The sequence below is a fragment of the Hyla sarda genome, chromosome 2, assembly GCF_029499605.1.
Source record: "Hyla sarda isolate aHylSar1 chromosome 2, aHylSar1.hap1, whole genome shotgun sequence".
In the NCBI taxonomy this organism is placed as follows: Eukaryota; Metazoa; Chordata; class Amphibia; order Anura; family Hylidae; genus Hyla; species Hyla sarda.
In genome coordinates, this window is record NC_079190.1 from 204402464 (window position 1) to 204422323 (window position 19860).

The 19860-nt window shown below is 44.2% G+C and overlaps 1 protein-coding gene across 4 annotated transcripts in view; it reads right to left on the reverse strand.

The window, feature by feature from the left end:
* Positions 1-19860, reverse strand: part of CFAP47 (cilia and flagella associated protein 47) — a 548331-nt gene that overhangs the window by 228324 nt on the left and 300147 nt on the right. For all 4 annotated transcript variants that reach the window (XM_056556158.1, XM_056556159.1, XM_056556156.1 and 1 more), the window contains exons 48-51: positions 8172-8315; positions 7231-7404; positions 5813-5924; positions 4286-4411 (exon numbers count right to left, since the gene is read on the reverse strand). In XM_056556158.1, coding sequence (XP_056412133.1) covers positions 4286-4411; positions 5813-5924; positions 7231-7404; positions 8172-8315 — 556 coding nt within the window. The remainder of the gene's footprint in view (positions 1-4285; positions 4412-5812; positions 5925-7230; positions 7405-8171; positions 8316-19860) is intronic.

The following is a 19860-nucleotide window of genomic DNA, read 5'->3' on the forward strand; positions in this document are numbered from 1 at the left end:
GAGATAAAACAAAGAGAAACAACCACATTACCAAAGTACACAGTAAATCAATTAATATAAAGCATAAAGGAAATATGTTAGAAAGGTATAAATGCCAAAGTTAGCACAAGAATACAAAAAGTAAGTAACATCCTACCATGCACTGCCTACCTACCACCTCCAACCCCAACATACATAGCGTGATGCCCACTGATAAAGCACAAGTGAAACGTACGTTGGGGTTGGAGGTGGTAGGTAGGCAGTGCATGGCAGGGTGTTACTTACTTTTTGTATTCTTGTGCTAACTTTGGCATTTATACCTTTGTAACATATTTCCTTTATGCTTTATATTAATTGATTTACTGTGTAATTTGGTAATGTGGTTGTTTCTCTTTGTTTTATCTCAGCTTATACGTGCATTTTCCCTGGACTCCATGTACCTTGTATCTGCCGTACCTTCTCCAGTTTTCTGCAGTTGTCCTTAAGGTGCCTTGATTTTATACTTTTCTATATTTTAAATGAATGTCAAATTGCATATATGTTAAATAAAGCACATTTTTTCATTACTGGTTTTCCTTTTGTGGGTGTATATATATACTTGGTGATAATTCCAACTCTACCCATAATTACAATGCTCTTTTTTACAAGATACATCACCTTGTCACTGGTGCTTATGAGAAGTATATAGGGTGAGAACTATATGGAGTTCTCTTTCCGTGGTACCACGCATATTGCTGACATTTGTAAGATATACATGGAGTAAGTGCTTGGTGGAGTTCTATCATCCTAAGATTTACATCCTATAGGATAACTGATGTCCTGGTTACTTTATTTTAATTTTAGATTATGGCAATATTGGAAGTTGACTTCCTCGCTAGGGGGTCATCCCTTAAAGGTTTGTTTATAATTACTGTATAATCACTTTCCCCCTGACTTAACTATATTCATTTTATTCCCCCATGTGTATATGTATGATTTGTCCCCCCACCCCCACCCGCCTGCCGCCCGGTCATCTTCTAGCGCTGTCACAACGCACAGCATGGACATGTCATTCTATTCCCTGCTGCTCATCTCTGTACTTGACAGAGGGGAGCAGCGGAGAAGGTAGGGACCTGTCTCCCCTGTGCACTGTTATAATGCTACATTTTCCGCCGCTGCCGTTACCTGACCAGTCTCCCCTGTGCGCTGTTTCATTCATTTACCACAGCCGCTTCCCAACATGTCTCCATTGCTGCCCTGCTCCAAGTGCAATCAGAGCGCACAGCGGAGACATGTCAGTCTATTCCCCACTGCTCATCTTCGTACCCGATGAGCAGCGGGGAATAGATTGACATGATCCCGCTGTGAGCTCTGATTGAGCTTGGAGCAGGGCAGCAGCGGGGACATGTAGGGCGGCGGTGCGGAATGAATGAAGCAGCGCACAGGGGGGACAGGTCAGGTAGCGGTGACGGGGAATGGATCGCTATAACAGCACACAGGGGAGACAGGTCCCTCCATTCTCCGCTGCTCCTCTCTGTCAGATACAGAGATGAGCAGCAGGGAATGGAATGGCATGCCCCTGCTTTGCGCTGTTACAGCACTAGAAGATGACTGGGCAGCAGACAGGGGGGGAATCATACATATACACATGGGGGGAATAAAATGAATATACTTAAGTCAGGGGGGAATGTGATTATACAGTAATTAGGCACACTGTAAGTTCAAAAACCCAGCCGGGAGCCCTGAATGGCTCCTCCATACCGGCCATTCAGGGCTCCCGTGGGGAATTTAAAAATGAAAGTAAAAATACATCGTACATCGCAGGGGAGGTGAGCATGCTGCCCGCTCCCCTGCTTAATAACTTCTGATCGCATCGAAGTGAGACCCTGTACGATCAATCCCTCAGCCCCTGTACTACAACCCCCATCATGGAATAGAGTCTGTTCCATGATAGGGATAGTAGTAAAAACACTAATGTAGCCTCCCCAGCTACCAGAAGATTCACGCAGCCGGGGAACTACTACTCCCATCATGGAAACAAGTCTGTACCATGATGGGAGTAGTAGTCCCTCAGCACTGCAGGAGTCTGCTGATGTCATCTCTTCTGTGCATGCTCAGAAGTAATAACATATATTATAAACCGGGTGCAAACGGATTACATTAAAGGGGTACTCTGGTGCTTACACATCTTATCCCCTATCCATAATATTTGACTATCCTACAGGGGCTGTAAAGTTAGTGTAGTTCATAATATAGTGTCTTTACCTGTGTGTGACGGTTTTCTCACAATTCTTATGTGATTTTCATACCAATATTTATTTTTAACTGCATACAAAATGACTGCTGTCTCGGAATTTTCCCAGCTTGCAATGCGGTCGAGACCTGACTCACTAGTCAGCTGATGATAGGGAGCCTGTCTGTTTCAATGGGTGGAGAGAGCAATCTGCAATTAATGCAACAGCTGGAGGCACTCTGATTGAAAACCACAGCTCTCCAGCTCATTTATGTTTCAATGGGTGGGGTGGCTGATGTGTGGGAAGGAGGAAAATGGTATCATGGGATTTGTAGGCAAACAAGAAAACTGAAAACAGGAAGTACAAGTTCAGAGAAAGTTAGCCACAGTGTTCTGGTAATCTCACAGCATAGCCATTTAGCCCAAGACAAGCGCAGATCCTTCCTAAGCATGTCCATTACTGTCTGCCAGGTACATACTAGGGATCATCCGATTATCGGTTTGGTCGATATTATCGGCCAATAATCACGATTTTGGACATTATCAGTATCGGCAATACCTTGCCGATATGCCGATAATGCCCCGCGCCCCGCACCGTCCCCAGCGCACCGCAACCGCCCCCCCCCCCCTCACACCGCGCCGCACCCCCCACCGCATCGCCCCGGCCCGGGGTCAACGTTACTTCTGGCTCCTGCTGTGTCCTGCGTTACGCTGTGCGCAATGACGAGTGACGTGACGCAACGTCACCGTCAGTGCGCACAGTGACAGCTCAAGATGACGCCACCGGAGCCAGATGTAGAGTGGACCCCGGGAACTGGTAATTATAAAACCGGGGATGGGGGAGGCAATGGGGCTGGGGGGGTGCAACGCGGTGCGGTGCGGTGGGGCGGTAGGGGGCGCAGAGCGGTGCGGTGGTGGGGGGGGCTTTGCGCAGGGCGTGGGGGGGGGGGGTCGTTGATAGGACTCAGGACCCCCGGACAGGCAGGGGGAGAGAAGCGGGTGGCGGCGGCGGTCTATGGCACCGCAAAAGCCGCTGTAGTTCATTGATTTAAAGTGCCCGCTTTCAATCAATGATCTGCAGCGGTGTGGAAGGGGGGGTAAATAGCCGATAACTTATACCGGAATATCGGTATAAGTTATCGTCTATCGGCCCTAATCTCCACAGGTTATCGTTATCAGCCCTAAAAAAAACTATATCAGTCAATCCCTAGTACGGACTAAAATCACCTTATGCTGGATAACCCCTTTAAGGGATCTGGGATTTAAACATGTATATAACAGTCTATTTCAATAAAGGATGAATTATTTCACTAGTCCCTTTGCTAATGAATGCACAGAACAGAGCCACCTAGTGGCTGTTTTTTCAATCACATTAAAAACATATAAAGGTTGAGAATTTTAACAGCAAGTAAATAGCGAAGTGTCTTATAATTACATAAGGAACAATATATTAAAAGTTTAGTTTGGTGACAGGTACTCTTTAAGGTCTTTAACACAGTGTTAGTGTTTGTTTTTATGTTTGTTTGACTTTTTGCTACAAATGCACTAAGGCTGGGTTCACATATGTCCAGTGTTCGGCACAGAGGGAAATTGATGCTAGAACTGATCCCGTTCATTTGAATGGGACAGTTCACAATCATCCAGAATCAAAATTTTGACGCCAGATGGTTGGAAACACCAGAGGGCATCGGACAGGGAAACACGGCTTTCTGCATTCCCCTGTCCATTGCCCAGAAACAATGGATGCCGGATGCTACACAACTGATGACAAGTTGTCATCAGTTGTGGCATCAGTTGCGTCGAGATTTAGGATGGGTTCACTTATGCTAGATGTAGGACATAGGTGAACACAGTCTAATACAGTTTCAATTACCTTACCTAAAATGGAAACCTCAATAGATTAACATGAATGGTATGAAAAGAAAAATCTTTAAGTATCTAGTATAGTATTTCATATAATCTTTTTTGAAGAAAAGCAAATTATATTTTTACTTGACGTTCAAACTTGTATATGACATTCAGGAACCATTAATAGACTGGAGTGTAACAGAAATTCACATATTGATGGGTCCTTATTCCCAGCACAAAACATACCTGCCATCCCTGCATTAGCAGTCTGAATTCCATCTAGTTGAACAGCTTCAGTGCCATCTGCAAAAACTGGTGGATTGCCACACTGATATTGCTGTTCTCCATCTTCCGCAACAAATGAGATTATACCTAATAACAAGTGGATACCAGATGCTGTATTAATAGATATTTTTGTGTTTATCATGAATTTACTGATTTCTGTATAAATGAACTTTTATGAAGGTTGCTGTAATCTAATATAACAAGAATGATGATATTTTAAATCTTATCAAAGACAATAATGTCAGTCAAACTATATGAAATGTCATGTTTTTTCTTGCGTATTTATTTATTGATTTTTTCCTAGCATCCTAATAGTTTAGAAATACATTCTATGTAAAATTAAATGTGTGGCAGTTATTTCATAAAAATAAAAGTCTTCATACTTGCAATATTACTTTAAGGGGCAGATGCTCTGTGCATACAGCATCAGATAGAAAAATGTCACATTTCTTCTTCTATCAGACTCAAACAGAATCCAGTAGAAAAAGTCATAGTGTGCTAAGTACACCTAAATGGGAGCCCTATAATAGTTCTGTACAAAACAAAGCCATAAATACCAAGTGTAGAATTCTGCTTTTCCTTGGCCAACTAGTGAACTGTACAAAGTGCTACGGCACATGCAATACAGCAAACAAAGAGGACTACAGGTAATTTGGCAATAATAAAATGGGCAACATTATTTGGACATGCACATTGAGATAAGACATCCTGTGATTATACTGTTTTCTGAAATTATTGTATGTTTCTTTGCATGAAAAGGATTATTAGATAGGAAGTCTTTACAATTTCAGTCGTAAAAATAGACTCAAGGAAAACAACCTATAGTAAAATGCTAATATATAATATTGAACAATTACATTTTTATTACAGCAGTCCTGTTATGAGTTCTCTCTACTCATCTGGGCCTAGTGAATTTCAGGAGTACTTAACAATTTTGTGCTAAGTTCTAGAATATTAGAATTTCTGGAATCAAGAATTGCAGTTTATAGTTTTTAATCTAAAAAATGTGACCTTAAGACCTCATTGGGAGACTATAACCATAGACCAGAACTCAATTAGAGGACAATAGAAACATCCCTTATCTATGAACTCTATGATCTCAAAATATATACTGTCCCAGCTGTTTACTTTATATCATTTATCATACTCATACAGAAAACATACAGACAAAAAAAAAATCATTGCCCCATGTCTACCATTAATATATGACAGTTCTTATAATATCTTATGTTTAGAAAATAATGACAATTTATGCAGAGTAGAAAGTAGAAAATCTGCTTTATTTCTTATTTAGAAATGAGCCTGACAACAACTTATTATCTTTAATTGTACTGATGCTTATAAAATGAATAAAAATCAGATGCATCTAACACAAAATACATTTCAAATTCACCTGCTATTATCTTTTTTGTAAGGATTGTATGGGTATAAAAAAACTCTAATACTTGTCAATATAATTGATGTCATACTTGCACAAGATATCATTACCTTGGAACAATCCACGTTTCCATGGAGATACACTCAGAGTATAGGGAGATGATGTACCAGGTTTAACGGTTAATGTTTGCGATCCGCCAATGATTGGAATGTCTGACACCACCTTTAATTGAATTCATTAAAAAGTAATAAATACTTAATGTGAAGAAAAAAAGCTGCACAATATTTTGTCTTAAATATTATTTTATGGCATCAGGGATGGTAGAAGATGGCTATGGTAGAAACAGACATCAGCAAAGTGAACAAAAATCATCAACTGTTTATCCCAATAACCTTCCTTTCAAATAGCATCACCATTTATTTATTTTTTACATTTAGTTCATTAGTATATAACTTCTGTTATAAAGTAGCAGTTGAAAGTATAAACAAAGAATTTAGGGGAGATTTGGCGCATTGATGGTTTTTGCTACCTTTTTTTGTGAATTTTTGTGCTGTAATTTTTGACAAATTTGCTTTTGTGAACAATTTTGCCCCTTTGCATTGCAGTGGCTGTGAATTTATTATGTACAACTTTTCTAAAAATGTTGCAAATTTTGTTGCAGAGGGCTCCAAATGTTGCAAATCAATACCAGCAATCTGTTCACTTACAAAACTTGCTTAACACAACCAAAATCCCACGCATGAATTTGTGCACCAAATATATTACACTTCGTGTGACTTTTGATAAGTTTACCACACGTAAATCTAACTTGAGCCTGCTAAGTTAGTTTGAAAAAACATGTGTAGCTAAACAAACATTGATAAAGCTTGTTAAAAAACTGTGTGAGAAACGTAGACACATAAAGAACAAAAATATCTTAGCCCCAAATCCTCCTATGTTGTTTAGTAATACCTAAAGGTATCCATCCCAAAAAATGGTCACCTATGTACACAAATGTAGAGTTATATGTTTGGGGAACATGTTTGGTGTATGCCCCTGAATGTTCAAGCACATAGATCAAACATAGTCATGGACCCCTTGTTAGCCGATGATTGCTAAGAGTGTCTATCATGGTTTGGTGGTCTATCATGGTGGTATGCGCTAAAAATCCTTTTTTTTTTTTTTTTTGTTTTTTGTAATGAAAGTGTATGAAACTATGCTTTCTTTATTAATGGGCCACCACAAAAAATCTGTACAGCAGACATTTCTTTTTGCATTGCGGTCAATAATCAAAATAAGCCACTATAAGGCTATAAAGTTGTTCATATCTGATGTAAATGTCAGAAGTATACATCGGTGAACACTCCCAACATATGACTTTAACATATATTATTAAGGTGTGTGACCATAGTTTAAGTCATGTCTTTAAGGTCAAAGATTGATTTAAGTAAACAAGAATTTCCTCACAAACAGTACTAAACTGTAAAAAGGAAACACAATGGGTTACTTATTAAAATTTCCAATATCTAACAAATATTCTAAGCCTTACCTTGAAAGTCAATCTGTTGTTGGTATAATTGGGTACCATAAGGACCTTCTGTGTAATTTGTCTTACTTGGCAATCTATCACGATATGATCAAGAGCCAGGGGTTCTTGGCCAATACCTTTGAGGCCAAATATATGTTCAGTACCATCTGTTTCATTTTGAAGAATTAGTGTACCCTGTTAAAATGGGAAGGTGTTAAGCCTTTGGCTCTAAAGTTTCATTTTTTAATTTTCAAACTGCTCCTTACAAACAATTAATTTACCAAACAGAACAGAATTTTGGATGCTCTTCATGCTGTGCTTTTACACTGGTTTCAGTAACTAAATTAATATGTATTCATAGTACTACTGAATATCTATTCATTCCTATAGAAATTTCTCCGGTTCATGTCCAAGTTATGTTTTTGGAAAAAAATGTAAAAATCGGAAATAGTATAAAAAATAAATAATTAAATACAAAAAAGCAAATGCTTTCTCAAGCATTTTATCATTTGGAAACTCCTATTAGTTTCATATTGTATATTTTTGGACTTTAGACAAATAACTCCTAAACAGTACAATGCGTACATTTAGTCTGCAAACCTGGCAGAAGCATTGGGTGCAATCTATTGGATGCTAGCTGGCAAATGTGCTAATAGGAATTTGCCAACAGCAATAAATATTTCATGCAATAAGCAGATGAATGATGGAAAATGGACAACTTAGGAATTCTATATCTATGCTATTCACGATAGCAAGACACTTATTTTATACACATGTAGTTAACATAGGTTTGAATTGATAACAAATGTTTCAGTTTAAAAATACTTTTAAATAAGCTATAGTATTTTACAAACTATATCCATTCCTCAGACTAAACAATCTATTAGAAATGTTAGTTGCACAGCATAATGTTTTTATTTTATTTTTTCCCCTCCGTTCATTCTAAAGGTTTCAATACTTACGGTGCTACGACATTCAACAGTAGGTTTAAACATTAAAGGGTACTGGGCTATTTCCCCTGCTGGGATATGCATGCACGGAGGACCATAGAATTGATCTCCTTGAAGAATAGCTTTTAGTTTCCAGTCTTGTTGAGTTATATTACTCTAGAAAAAATAAAAAATAATGTTTATTATCATGAACTTGAAAAAAGTACACACACTTAGAAAACAAAGATGCCTAATGATCGCTATTACACCAACGCAGACATACTTTAGTTATCTTACATTTAGCTAATGAAGTGGAACAGATCTACTGTTCCCCATTAACAGTGATTTGAAGCAATGATACACTATATTTGCTATAAAAGTACACAAGCTCATTTTCATTCTTTTCATCTGTATTATGATAGTAAAACATAATTTTTTTAAATTGGCAAAATGTCCTTTTTATAAAAATTTTACTTTACTAAAAATTAGGCAATACACAAATGTGACAATAAGGGCAACGACTTTGCGGATGATTGAATTAGAACACAAAAAACACGCTGTATGTATATGCAGGACGCATTTATAGAATGGTTAATAAGTTAATTAAGAAGCTTTCAGATCATTTAACTTGCTCTGGGGCTTGTACAAATAGACATCTTGCATGCACTGTAAAATAGAGCAGCACAGTACAGTGAATAAGAACCGAAATGAACAAGAAAATGACCATAATAAATACCCGCCAAAGGAGGAAAATGTAGCGCAAGATTGCAAATAAATGTACTGAGAAAGTAAACGTAACAAATGATAAAAAAGAGTTATGAAACTGAAAGAGAAAATGACATTTAATATAAGAGCTTGCGTGTAAAAGAGCACGCTTGAAATATTTTAAATACTTTTTAATAATGTCAATAGCAAAGTAAGTACCTTAACAATCCTTAACGATATAAAGATAAAATCAAAATAAAATAGATTAAACTCAGTAACGAGGTTCAATTTCTGAACACATGAGCCCAACCTTTCCTTTCCTTGAATATGGTTAAGGATTCCAACTTCTCATTACACAAATAAATACAACACAACATGGTGACATGCCAGCAAAAACCCTTAACAGGCGGCAACTAACTTCTCAACTACTTGGTGGCCACCCATAAGCACATGTAGCATATACATCTCTCAACAGAGTATTATTATATCAAGATTTTTTTTAAATATATCTTAGTCATCTTATGACACATTTTGGGACGTAGGTAACCATGAAAAAAGGTAAGGAAGAAAACATCTATATGCCAAAAAACTCACACATATTACAGGGACAGTGAAAGCAAACCATATAACCCTAAGACATTTTATGCCCTATCCAAAGGATAGGGATAAGATGTCTAATCGCAGGGGTCCTGCCACTGGGGACCCCCGCAATCTCTCATGCAGCACCCACCTGTCTCAGGTGCACGAAGCGATGATCGCTCCATGTCTGAAGACTCACGACCACGGCGCCGAAGTATTGTGACGTCACAACTCTGCCCACTTGTGATGTCACATCCCACCCCCTCAATGCTAGCCTATGGGAGGGGGAGGATGGGACCCCCGCAATCAGACATCTTATCCCCCTATCTGGATACTGGATAGGGAATAAGATTTCTTAAGGCCGGATTACCCCTTTAATTTTGCCTAGCATAGGACCAGAAGGGGTGATCCATGACACATTTTAATAAAAAAAAAAAAAAGTAAGAAAATCATTGCGTCCTGTCATGTCAATGTCCATGTTTGTTACGGGCAGCGCTCCGGCTGTAATGAATGGCAGTGAGCGCCCCCTCTCTCCTGTATCCTGTAGCCCCGGACTCGCAGTGCGGTATGCGCCCGCACGTGTGTCCCGGATATTGCCATGGGTAACACTCCGGCCGTTCTGTCCGGCCGTGAGTGTACCACTGCTAACCGTGTTGGTCGCCCTGGGACACGCTATGTGGGACGTGCCCGCATGCATCTCCTCACCTCCTCCTGGTCCCGGCACGTCTCCTTTGCTTAGGGCGCATGCATGTCGGCGTTGCTAAATTTAAAGGGCCAGTATGCCCATAATTGGTTCCTTGCTGAGCGGACCCTATATTAGTCCGGCACCTCCAAATTATGGTGCCGGATCTTTCTCCTGCTTGTGACCTGACCTTGCTAGTTTGCCGCCTGCCTCCTGACCTTGTGCCTGTGACCTGACTATGCTACGTTGTTGCCTGCCTTCTGACCCGTGCTTTGTCTGACTACGCCTATCTTCTATGCCAAGCTACATCTGGGCAACCTGTGTGGACGGATTGTGCCAGTGGTAGCAACCTGGGTGCCGCCTGCCGCTGCAAGTCCATCCCGCAGCACCTTAGACTCCGCTCCCTGGTACGGTTCAGTCATTGTCAACACAGGACAGCGGATCCACCTCTCAGCCGTTTACGGTAAGACCGTTACAGTAAGATCCGGCCATAGATCCAGCCCAGGTTCCTATGTTGCAGACCTCTCTACAATTGTGGCACGACAATCTGCGCAGATTGAACAAGCGCAGCAGATGTCTCAGCTTTCAGCACTGGTACAGCAACCCCTAGCTACACAACAGCCTCAACCTCCGCCGGCAGAACCCTCCACAACTTCTGTTCCTGTTGCTTCTACTGGTTCCAGGATTTGTCTCTCTCTGCCTACTAAATATGATGGAGATCCAAATTTGTGTAGGGGCTTCATTATTCAGTGTTCCATGCACCTTGAACTTTTAACAGACTAGTTTCCTACTGAGTGAGCCAAAGTGGCATTTGCATCAGCCTCCTTTCAGGGAAAGCCTTGGCCTGGGCTACCACGCTGTGGGACCGCAATGACCCGTTGTCCTCTGATCTCCGGACTTTCCTAGCTAAATTCCGCAATGTGTTTGAGGAATCAGCCCGGGCTTCTTCAGCGGAGACTGCTTTACTGAATCTCTCCCAGGGAAATTCTTCGGTGGGAGAGAATGCAGTACAATTCCGCATTTTGGCCTCTGAAATGGCCTGGAACAATGAGGCTTTGTGCGCTACTTTTAAAAAGGGTCTCTCAAGTAGGATCAAGGACGCATTGGCGGCTCGAGAGCTTCCTTTCTCCCTGACTGATCTCAATCTCTCTACTTGTATTGATGTGTGGCTCTCGGTGAGACAAAAGGAGCAATGTCCTCTGCAATCTTCTCCAACTTCTTCTGCAGAAGAGCCCATGCAGGTGGATCGCATTAGACTTTCTTCTCAAGAAAGAACCCGTTGACGCAATGAGAACTTATGCCTTTATGGTGCCAGCCCTGAACACTTCCTTAAAGAGTGTACTGTTCGTCATCAGTGTCCGGGAAACGCTCGCACCTAGGGCACGTAGGAGAGGCATCAATGAGTGTGAATAGCACCTCTCCACATTTGACCATACCTATTCAACTTCATACTCCTACGAACTCTTCTTTCTTCGCTCAGCCTTCCTGGACTCTGGTTCCATCGGAAACTTTATTGATGCCTCCATGGTCCAAAAACATTGTTTACCTGTGTCTCGGCTGGTAAATCTGTTGTATATTTCTTCTGTTAACGGAGGGAACCTGAAGAGTAAGGTCCTTTTTCGCACTGAACCTCTCATCATGCAAATAGAAGTGTTACACAAGGAGAAGATACAGTTCTTAATACTTCGACACTGTACTTCTGAACTTCTTGTCACGATGCCGGCTGGCAGGTAGTGGACCCTCTGTGCCAGAGAGGGATTGGCGTGGACCGTGCTAGTGGACCGGTTCTAAGCCACTACTGGTTTTCACCAGAGCCCGCCGCAAAGCGGGATGGTCTTGCTGCGGCGGTAGTGACCAGGTCGTATCCACTAGCAACGGCTCACCTCTCTGGCTGCTGAAGATAGGCGCGGTACAAGGGAGTAGGCAGAAGCAAGGTCGGACGTAGCAGAAGGTCGGGGCAGGCAGCAAGGATCGTAGTCAGGGGCAACGGCAGAAGGTCTGGAAACACTGGCAAGGGACACACAAGGAACGCTTTCACTGGCACTAAGGCAACAAGATCCGGCAAGGGAGTGCAAGGGAAGTGAGGTAATATAGGGAGTGCACAGGTGATAACTCTAATTGGAACCACTGCGCCAATCAGCGGCGCAGTGGCCCTTTAAATCGCAGAGACCCGGCGCGCGCGCGCCCTAGGGAGCGGGGCCGCGCGCGCCGGGACAGAACAGACGGGGAGCGAGTCAGGTAGGAGAGCCGGGGTGCGCATCGCGAGCGGGCGCTACCCGCATCGCGAATCGCATCCCGGCTAGCAGCAGGATCGCAGCGCCCCGGGTCAGAGGACGTGACCGGGGCGCTGCAGCGGAGGAGGTGAAGCGAGCGCTCCGGGGAGGAGCGGGAACCCGGAGCGCTCGGCGTAACAGTACCCCCCCCCTTGGGTCTCCCCCTCTTCTTGGAGCCTGAGAACCTGAGGAGCAGACTTTTGTCAAGGATGTTGTCCTCAGGTTCCCAGGATCTCTCTTCAGGACCACAACCCTCCCAATCTACTAAAAAAAAATTTTTTCCTCTGACCTTTTTGGCAGCCAAAATCTCCTTGACCGAGAAGACGTCCGAGGAGCCGGAAACAGGAGTGGGAGGAACAGATTTGGGAGAAAAACGGTTGAGGATGAGTGGTTTGAGAAGAGAGACGTGAAAGGCATTAGGGATACGAAGAGAAGGAGGAAGAAGAAGTTTATAAGAGACAGGATTAATTTGACACAGAATTTTGAAAGGACCAAGATAGCGTGGTCCCAACTTGTAGCTAGGGACACGGAAGCGGACATATTTAGCGGAGAGCCATACCTTGTCTCCAGGGGAAAAAACGGGGGGAGCTCTTCTTTTCTTATCCGCGAACCTCTTCATGCGTGAAGAAGCCTGTAAGAGAGAATTTTGGGTCTCTCTCCATATAATGGAAAGGTCACGAGAAATTTCATCCACAGCGGGCAGACCAGAGGGCAAGGGGGTAGGGAGGGGGGGAAGAGGGTGACGGCCGTACACCACGAAAAATGGGGATTTGGAGGAAGATTCAGAGACCCTGAAGTTATACGAGAATTCGGCCCATGGAAGGAGATCTGCCCAGTCATCCTGGCGGGAGGAAACAAAATGTCGCAAATAATCACCCAGGATCTGGTTAATTCTTTCTACTTGTCCATTGGACTGGGGATGATATGCAGAGGAAAAATTTAATTTAATCTTGAGTTGTTTACAGAGAGCTCTCCAGAATTTAGACACGAATTGGACCCCTCTATCCGAGACAATCTGCGTAGGCAACCCGTGAAGACGAAAAATGTGTACAAAAAATTGTTTAGCCAACTGAGGCGCAGAAGGAAGACCAGGAAGAGGAATGAAATGTGCCATTTTGGAGAATCGATCAACGACCACCCAAATAACGGTGTTGCCACGGGAAGGGGGTAAATCAGTAATAAAATCCATACCAATCAGAGACCAAGGCTGTTCGGGGACAGGCAGAGGATGAAGAAAACCAGCGGGCTTCTGGCGAGGAGTCTTATCCCGGGCACAGATAGTGCAGGCTCGCACAAAGTCCCCAACATCCGTCTCCAGAGTTGGCCACCAATAGAAGCGGGAGATGAGTTGCACAGATTTCTTGATGCCCGCATGACCTGCGAGATGGGAGGAGTGACCCCATTTGAGGATTCCGAGGCGTTGGCGTGGAGAAACAAAGGTCTTTCCTGGAGGAGTCTGTCTGATGGAGGCAGGAGAAGTGGAGATCAGGCAGTCAGGTGGAATGATGTGTTGCGGAGGGAGATCAACTTCTGAGGCATCCGAGGAACGAGAGAGAGCATCGGCTCTAATGTTCTTATCGGCAGGACGAAAGTGAATCTCAAAATTAAATCGGGCAAAGAACAGAGACCACCGGGCCTGGCGAGGATTCAGCCGTTGGGCCGACTGGAGGTAGGAGAGGTTCTTGTGGTCGGTGTAGATAATAACAGGAAATCTTGATCCCTCCAGCAGATGCCTCCATTCCTCAAGTGCTAATTTAATGGCTAGAAGTTCTCGATCCCCGATGGAGTAGTTCCTCTCCGCTGGAGAGAAGGTCCTAGAGAAAAAACCACAAGTGACAGCATGCCCGGAAGGATTTTTTTGTAGAAGAACAGCTCCAGCTCCTACTGAGGAGGCATCAACCTCCAATAGGAAGGGTTTGGAAGGGTCAGGTCTGGAGAGCACGGGAGCCGAAGAAAAGGCAGACTTGAGTTGTTTAAAGGAGTCTTCTGCTTGAGGAGGCCAGGACTTGGGATCAGCATTTTTCTTGGTTAAAGCCACGATAGGAGCCACAATGGTAGAAAAATGTGGAATAAATTGCCTGTAATAATTGGCGAACCCCAAAAAGCGTTGGATAGCACGGAGTCCGGAGGGGCGTGGCCAATTTAAGACGGCAGAGAGTTTGTCTGGATCCATCTGTAGTCCCTGGCCAGAGACCAAATATCCTAGAAAAGGAAGAGATTGGCATTCAAACAGACATTTCTCAATTTTGGCATAGAGTTGGTTGTCACGAAGTCTCTGAAGAACCATACGGACATGCCGGCGGTGTTCCTCTAGATTGGCAGAAAAAATTAGGATATCGTCCAGATATACCACAACACAGGAGTATAATAGATCACGAAAAATTTCATTGACAAAGTCTTGGAAGACGGCAGGGGCATTGCACAGTCCAAAGGGCATGACCAGATACTCAAAGTGTCCATTTCTGGTGTTAAATGCCGTTTTCCACTCGTCCCCCTCTCTGATGCGGATGAGGTTATAGGCGCCTCTTAAGTCCAATTTAGTGAAGATGTGGGCACCTTGGAGGCGATCAAAGAGTTCAGAGATGAGGGGTAAGGGGTAGCGGTTCTTAACCGTGATTTTATTAAGACCGCGGTAGTCAATGCAGGGACGTAGGGAGCCATCTTTTTTGGAGACAAAGAAAAATCCGGCTCCGGCAGGAGAGGAGGATTTACGGATAAAGCCCCTTTTTAGATTCTCCTGGACGTATTCGGACATGGCAAGAGTCTCTGGGGCAGAGAGAGGATAAATTCTGCCCCGGGGTGGAGTAGTACCCGGGAGGAGGTCGATAGGGCAATCATAAGGCCTGTGAGGAGGTAGAGTCTCAGCTTGTTTTTTGCAGAAAACATCCGCGAAGTCCATATAGGCCTTGGGGAGACCGGTTACTGGAGGAACCACAGAGTTACGGCAAGGGTTACTGGGAACCGGTTTTAGACAGTTCTTGGAACAAGAGGACCCCCAACTCTTGATCTCCCCAGTGGACCAATCCAGGGTTGGGGAATGAAGTTGAAGCCAGGGAAGTCCAAGGAGAATCTCCGAGGTGCAATTGGGGAGGACCAAAAGTTCAATCCTCTCATGATGAGATCCGATGCTCATAAGAAGGGGCTCCGTGCGGAAACGTATGGTACAGTCCAATCTTTCATTATTTACACAATTGATGTAGAGGGGTCTGGCGAGACTGGTCACTGGGATGTTGAACCTGTTGACGAGAGAGGCCAAAATAAAATTTCCTGCAGAACCAGAGTCCAAGAAGGCCACTGTAGCGAAGGAGAAGGCAGAAGCAGACATCCGCACAGGCACAGTAAGACGTGGAGAAGCAGAGTAGACATCAAGGACTGTCTCACCTTTGTGCGGAGTCAGCGTACGTCTTTCCAGGCGGGGAGGACGGATAGGACAATCCCTCAGGAAGTGTTCGGTACTAGCACAGTACAGGCAGAGGTTCTCCATACGGCGTCGTGTCCTCTCTTGAGGTGTCAGGCGAGACCGGTCGACCTGCATAGCCTCCACGGCGGGAGGCACAGGAACAGATTGCAGGGGACCAGAGGAGAGAGGAGCCGAGGAGACGAAACGCCTCGTGCGAACAGAGTCCATATCTTGGCGGAGTTCCTGACGCCTTTCAGAAAAACGCATGTCAATGCGAGTGGCTAGGTGAATAAGTTCATGTAGATTAGCAGGAATTTCTCGTGCGGCCAGAACATCTTTAATGTTGCTGGATAGGCCTTTTTTGAAGGTCGCGCAGAGGGCCTCATTATTCCAGGACAATTCAGAAGCAAGTGTACGGAATTGTACGGCATACTCGCCAACGGAAGAATTACCCTGGACCAGGTTCAACAGGGCAGTCTCAGCAGAAGAGGCTCGGGCAGGTTCCTCAAAGACACTTCGGATTTCCGAGAAGAAGGAGTGTACTGAGGCAGTGACGGGGTCATTGCGGTCCCAGAGCGGTGTGGCCCATGACAGGGCTTTTCCGGACAGAAGACTGACTACGAAAGCCACCTTAGACCTTTCAGTGGGAAACAGGTCCGACATCATCTCCAGATGCAGGGAACATTGGGAAAGGAAGCCACGGCAAAACTTAGAGTCCCCATCAAACTTATCCGGCAAGGATAAGCGTATCCCAGGAGCGGCCACTCGCTGCGGAGGAGGTGCAGGAGCTGGCGGAGGAGATGACTGCTGAAGCTGTGGTAGCAACTGTTGTAGCATAACGGTCAGTTGAGACAGCTGTTGGCCTTGTTGCGCAATCTGTTGTGACTGCTGGGCGACCACCGTGGTGAGGTCAGCGACAACTGGCAGAGGAACTTCAGCGGGATCCATGGCCGGATCTACTGTCACGATGCCGGCTGGCAGGTAGTGGACCCTCTGTGCCAGAGAGGGATTGGCGTGGACCGTGCTAGTGGACCGGTTCTAAGCCACTACTGGTTTTCACCAGAGCCCGCCGCAAAGCGGGATGGTCTTGCTGCGGCGGTAGTGACCAGGTCGTATCCACTAGCAACGGCTCACCTCTCTGGCTGCTGAAGATAGGCGCGGTACAAGGGAGTAGGCAGAAGCAAGGTCGGACGTAGCAGAAGGTCGGGGCAGGCAGCAAGGATCGTAGTCAGGGGCAACGGCAGAAGGTCTGGAAACACTGGCAAGGGACACACAAGGAACGCTTTCACTGGCACTAAGGCAACAAGATCCGGCAAGGGAGTGCAAGGGAAGTGAGGTAATATAGGGAGTGCACAGGTGATAACTCTAATTGGAACCACTGCGCCAATCAGCGGCGCAGTGGCCCTTTAAATCGCAGAGACCCGGCGCGCGCGCGCCCTAGGGAGCGGGGCCGCGCGCGCCGGGACAGAACAGACGGGGAGCGAGTCAGGTAGGAGAGCCGGGGTGCGCATCGCGAGCGGGCGCTACCCGCATCGCGAATCGCATCCCGGCTAGCAGCAGGATCGCAGCGCCCCGGGTCAGAGGACGTGACCGGGGCGCTGCAGCGGAGGAGGTGAAGCGAGCGCTCCGGGGAGGAGCGGGAACCCGGAGCGCTCGGCGTAACACTTCTACTAGGACTTCCTTGGCTACAGCGTCATTTCCCTCAATTTGATTGGAGTTTTCTCGTTGGGGGATTTCTTGTCAAGATCACTGTCTGGAGTCCTTTCAGCCTAAGACTGTTCCTTCACCTCTTATTAAGTCGAGCATACCTACTTCTTATCGTGACTTTGCTGATGTATTTTGCAAAAAACAAGCAGAGACTCTTCCTCCACATCATCCTTATGATTGTCCCACTGCTTTTCTACCAGGCACTACTCCTCCTCGGGGAAGAATTTATCCGCTGTCTGTACCACAAGAGACACAAGCTATGGAAAAATATATTCAAGAAAACCTTCAAAAGGGTTTTATCTGGAATTTCACCTCTCCTGCTGGGGCTGGATTTTTCTTTGTAGGGAAAAAGGATGGTTCTCTTCGTCCATGCATTAACAATCGGTGAATTAATAAAATCACAATCAAAAACTGCTACCCTTTGCCATTGATCTCAGAACTCTTTGATTGTCTACATGAAGCCGGAATCTTCACTAAATTGGATCTTCGAGGGGCATACAACTTAATTAGCATCCGAGTAGCCGATGAATGGAAAACGATATTTAACACCCATGACGGCCATTTTGAGTATCTGGTTATGCCATTCGGTCTCTATAATGCTCCTGCAGTGTTTCAAGAATTTGTAAATGAAATCTTCCGTGACCTCTTGTATACCTGCATGGTAGTTTATCTGGATGATATCCTGATTTTCTCTCCCAATTTGACACTACATCATATCCATGACCGCCAAGTCCTGCAGCGTCTCCAGGAGAATCGTCTATTTGCCAAGTTAGTCTGGCACCTCCCAATTATGGTGCTGGATCCTTGTGCTTAGTGCCTTTGAGAAAGCGTCTTATTGTGTGTGCCTTATTGTGTTCCTGACCTCCCGCTTGTGACCTGACCACGCTACCTTGCTGCCTGCCTCCTGACCAAGTGCCTGTGACCTGACTACGCTACTTTGCTGCCTGACCCATGCTTCGTCTGACTTTGCCTATCTTCTGTGCCAAGCTACATATGGGCAACCTGTGAGGACGGATCATGCCAAGGGTAGCGACCTGGGTGCTGCCTGCTGCTGCAATTCCACCCCGCTTCAAAGAAGGTAATATTTCTCAATTGTAGGTTCTGTTTTGCAAACTCATTGCACATTTCCTAAGCATTCAGAAAATTGATCAAAGCAGAGGTCTTACGGAAGGGAGGAAATATGAGGATATTTGTCATAAAGTCACCTAAGGGCATAAGTATAAAACCAAAGAGAAAGCAAAATAGTGCTAGAGATAAACTTGCTCTATCCTTTGGGCACTTTTAAATATGTACATCATAAAATAGAGTGAATCTGTGTATCAAAAAAAATCTATGCAATGTTAAATGATGTGTCAAAAAGATACATGTATTGAAGGATGGACATTCTTATTAGTTAACCAAAAATGTATGTTAGCAAGCTTTTGGAGCACAGGGGCCCATTCAACAGGCAAGTTTACCAACTAACAAACATAGCATTAAAGATATGATACACCAATACATTGTACATGGGTTGATACATCAATAAACCAATGCAATAAAACAGGGTAACAGGGATGATGTCTTAGGGCTACAGAGATTTGGAATCAGTGTGCTGTGGCACAGGTATTTAAAGTGAATCCATGTAATGGGTTTTAAAGTGTTAGTAAGAGTTTTTACGTAAATGACAATGTCAATGATGATTTTTTTAAATTACCTCTTAGTATTACAACTAAATCTGATCTTGGTCTAGGGAAGTATTCACCCAGCCATCACCTCTATCGCCCTTCCATCAGTAACAAAAACCTATTGTATTGCTTTGGTTGATGTATCACAACATGAAGAATATTATAGTGGCTGGGTGTCACATCTCACTTTTCTGGTCTCCCATGCATTTGCAATCTTGCCTGATGAAAGGGCTCCTGTATGCCAAAAATATGTATGTGATTAACCTAAAGGGGGTATCCTTCCAATAATATTTTTTCCATCTTTGACACAGACATATTTATATTATTAAAGGGAGTTAACACCAATATATAGTTCTATTTAACTTGCAGGAGGTGTGAAGATCATAGAAGAAATATTATAAGATATTTTGAGTACTATTACACTTAACTCTCCTTGGTCCAGCAGAGACCCTACTTATTGTCATAGGGTTTCCTGAAAAAAGTTTCACACAATCTGGTATTCCTTCTGCTTTTGCGAAGGAAACCCTGTGTCATTAATCAAATACACTAAGTACTGTATGAACCAGCTCTGGTTTACATCTGTGCAGTGCATTGATTCCTTGGTCAAACACAGAGGACTTAGATCAGGGAATCTGCTAACTGTAAGCCAGGGATACATAAAGCATCTCTGGATTACAGTATTATTGGACCACTAGTCTCCCCCCTCCCCTCC